We start from the raw sequence: 3,768 nt of genomic DNA on the forward strand, positions 1-3,768 counted from the left end.
AGCCATATAACAACTCAAATCAATTGGGAAGTCGTCAGAAATTTAATTATATGTTGTCGAGAATCAGATGCGTAGTTGAGAACGCTTTCGGAATACTGGCCAATCGTATCCAAGTGTTTTTTCAAGCAATGAACAGAAGTCCACTGGAAGCTGCTCATATTATTACATGCGTTTGTTTACATAATTTAAAAAGAGAAGATAATATAAAAACAAAGTCAACATTAGCGCGGGAATGACGCTCAATAGAGCGGCGTCCAAGTGATCCCAATTTACGCAATTTTTTAATTGTTTAAGCGTTGTTTTTTTCTGTGGCCGACATGGATCTACCGTGTGTGCTGTGCTGCAGCAAGGACGATGATGAGCTGGTCTTTGGCGAAGTGCACAAGGAGGAACAGTTGGTTGTGCACCGCAACTGTTTGTACCTTAGCTCAAATCTTGTAAAGAATGGAAACGAGCACACCGGCATTTTGAGCTTCCTCAAGGAGGACATTTTGATGGAGGTGAGGCGCTGCCATCTGCTCAGGTGCTTCTACTGCCAACGCCTGGGTGCCAACATTGGATGCTGCCGCAAGAGGTGCCGGCGCACTTTCCACACCAAGTGCGGCTATGGCAACCTGGCGGTTAGCCAGTTTAGCGGCCGCTTTAACTCATATTGTCACAAGCACATACCCGAGTACCGCATCCAGCTGGGCACCGCGGGACATTGCGTGATCTGCTTTGAGTCGGTGGTGGCCAAGGGCCACCGTGCTGTCCGTGCTGTCGGAACGGCTGGTACCATCGCCAGTGCCTTCAGAAGTACGCCAATTCGGCGGGCTACTCCTTCAAGTGTCCGCTGTGCAACGACAAGGAGAAGTTTGCCAAAGTGGCGCTCTTTGGGATCTCGATACAAAACCGTGACGCCTCCTGGGAGCTGGAGCCTAATGCCTTTGCGGATCTAATGCAGCGAGCGGAGTACTGCATCTTGCCCGATTGCCGCATACGGCCTTCAGCTACTAGCGCTGCTGACCTGCTCTACTGCATTCTGTGCGCCTCCAATCCGATGCACACGCACTGCACCTTCGAAACGGCATCAACGTACCGCTGTGACGATTGCATTGTTATAAAGCGTTGCCTCGGGCTCTGATGAAAGCGATTCGGAGGTTGATGTCTTTGATCGACTGGCAGAGCTTTTACAGCGGCAACGGATTCGCTCACCAGCGTAATTGTTGCCGAGACCAGAAGCCGCCGTATGATGCCACCATCGCAGCCAAGATATGCTTCCAACATGGACGAGTCGTGTGTGGCCAACAGAACCCGGACCCGTTTGCCTTCCTATATAGCACTGAAGAGCTTTATATGTTTTATTCATAATCTTTCAATTCATATTATTTTCAAAATTAACGCCTTTCCTTTTGGCAGCTAATATTGTTCATTTTAAATGTTTGTAAAAAACCTATGCTTAGAATAAGGATTAATCTTAGTAAGCAATTTTCAAGAACAGTTCATGAAGTGTTTAATGATAATCTTATATATAAATATGAATCCTATGTTTTAATTTCTTAAAAAATTAGATCTAATATCCGATTATGGAGCCATTATATTATCAAGTTTTGAAGATTTCGAAGTGGATCGCAGACATTTGAAAACAACAGCAAGAGCGGAAAGAATAAGATCCTTATTTAAAATATATATTTCAGTGAGCAATCATAAAACACAAATAAATGAAAATCAGATCATTTCAAATATAACGTTTTCTTTTTATTTCAAATTAATCTTTTTGCATATCTCTGTTGAGCTGCTCCGTCTCCACCTCCAGCATAGTTTCCGAAATAACCTTCCTAGCCCGTAGCTGAAGGTCAGCGTCGAGTCGTCCTAGACATTGACCGATGTACTGGGAGAAGTAGTTCACCTTGTCCACCTCGGGTTTTTTGTTCACAGCGGATGCGATAGTGCTGGCGGACTCCATTATTGCTTTTGCCATATAGTCATCGCTGTTGTGAATTATTCTTTTTCTTTTTGAAGCATGCCGAGCAGTTGCATGGCTAGTAGATGGGCCGTCTATATCGTTCAGCTGCTGGCTAGACGAGTCTAGACCAGAGCTGATCTCCGAGTCTGGGAAAATCCCGTCCAAGCTAGAATCATCCAACATCTACAAGATCAAAAAATGGGGTTTAAAAGTATATGTATATATGCATTGCATGTACATTGAAACCAATCTTACATTAAGGCTTCTATTGCTGATATTATTGACGCTTGGCAAGGGACTGGTTAAGAAACCATTCTGCTTAAGAAATTCATGTTGGGTTTGTTCTTCCAGTTGTCGATTGCCTCTAAACTGGCCGAGTCGGCTCCGCTCTTCTTCGCCTTCAGCAGTCTTTGACTCTCGTGATTGTAATACGACTTGTGATTGTTCCAATTCCTAGTAACTTCAACTAAATGTGTAAAAATTAATTAAATGTTTTAAATATATATTTACTTTTGCCACATAGTTACTTGAACAGACCGGAACTGCTGGATCGAAGTTTAAATTTAGTTCCTCCGACAATTGGTGCCAAATTTTTAGCTTTAGGTTCTGCACCTTGTATGCTGGACTTTTGTGGTTCCAAATGAATTCGTCAGCCTGCACACTTTCAATTAAGGGGGGATATATGTACATGTAAACCAATTTTTTTTTGGGAAATTTTGTTTTTTTTTGTTTAAAAAATAGTTTATTACTTAAAGAATATACTGTGTAAGTTTCATTGTCGAATTCCAACTTTAAGTGCCTCACATCAAGTATGCACGCAAGGTTCACTAGTTTTAACGTGGGCGCATCAAAAACTTTAATCGTCATTTTCTCAGCTTCTAATTTTGGAATTTCTACCTATGCTATGGACACGATTCACAAAAAACTGCGTAACATATCGGAGTGAATAAAAAATGATTATGATCAGCATGAAATTATCTTCTATTTGAACCTAAATGGTTGTTATAAAACTTTGTATTACTATTTTTTTAAAAGGGTGGGAAGTGAAAACTGATCAAAATTTACGAAAAATGACCAAATTTTGACCGCTTACATGTATATCCCCCCTTAAATAATTGGTCATTTCTTCTGTGAAAGCCATTTTCGACATTTTTTTTCGCTTTTCTTTACCTTTTAAAATTGGTGTGACCGTAGTCGTGTTACCAAAATAATCCAAGCAAAATTACACATATAGTGGTCTCTTTCAAGGTTTTAATGAAGTAGCTAATTAATGAAATCTGCATTAGAGTGTCATTCGGCCATTAAAAAGGAAAGCGCGTAAAGAGTACGTAAGAACGGGCGACGCCAGGTACCACCAAATTTACGTGAGACTGGCCAATCGTTTGCGCATTAATTAGAGACTTCATTAAAGATTTGACATCGCTATAGCGTTTTACACAAGTGCGAGCAAGACGACTATATGGCGCTCTAATGCATTAGAATAATGCATTAGCTACTTCATTGCCGCGATAATCGATAGATCTACATATTATATACTAGATACTCGATAACAAAATACGGGTTTAATGAAGAAAATTGTAATTGAAAAATGTATTAGCCAGCTCATTGACAGTATGGTCTCACAATGAGAATTTTATTTTTATATCATTTCGCTGGTTTTTTGAACTGGAAAAATATTAGAAAATTAGGAAAAATAATATGTTTTTCGAGGGCAAGGTTCTTACGCTGTAAAATTAATTTAAAAATTGTTTTTGGTAATAATTTAAAAAAATTTAAGCATTATAGGTTAAAAACATAAATTTAAAGGATTCTGCATTTATTTA

General features: G+C 39.9%; 1 protein-coding gene across 1 annotated transcript; it reads left to right on the top strand.

Moving 5' to 3' along the window:
* The first annotated feature begins 317 nt into the window (after nucleotides 1-317).
* Nucleotides 318-1,123, top strand: LOC108074710 (PHD finger protein 7-like). Its single transcript, XM_017166855.1, has 2 exons — nucleotides 318-725; nucleotides 785-1,123. Exons 1-2 carry the CDS (start codon nucleotides 318-320, stop codon nucleotides 1,121-1,123), a joined length of 747 nt encoding a protein of 248 aa, XP_017022344.1.
* The last annotated feature ends 2,645 nt before the right edge of the window (nucleotides 1,124-3,768 follow it).

Source organism: Drosophila kikkawai, chromosome 2L, assembly GCF_030179895.1.
Source record: "Drosophila kikkawai strain 14028-0561.14 chromosome 2L, DkikHiC1v2, whole genome shotgun sequence".
Taxonomy (NCBI): Eukaryota; Metazoa; Arthropoda; class Insecta; order Diptera; family Drosophilidae; genus Drosophila; species Drosophila kikkawai.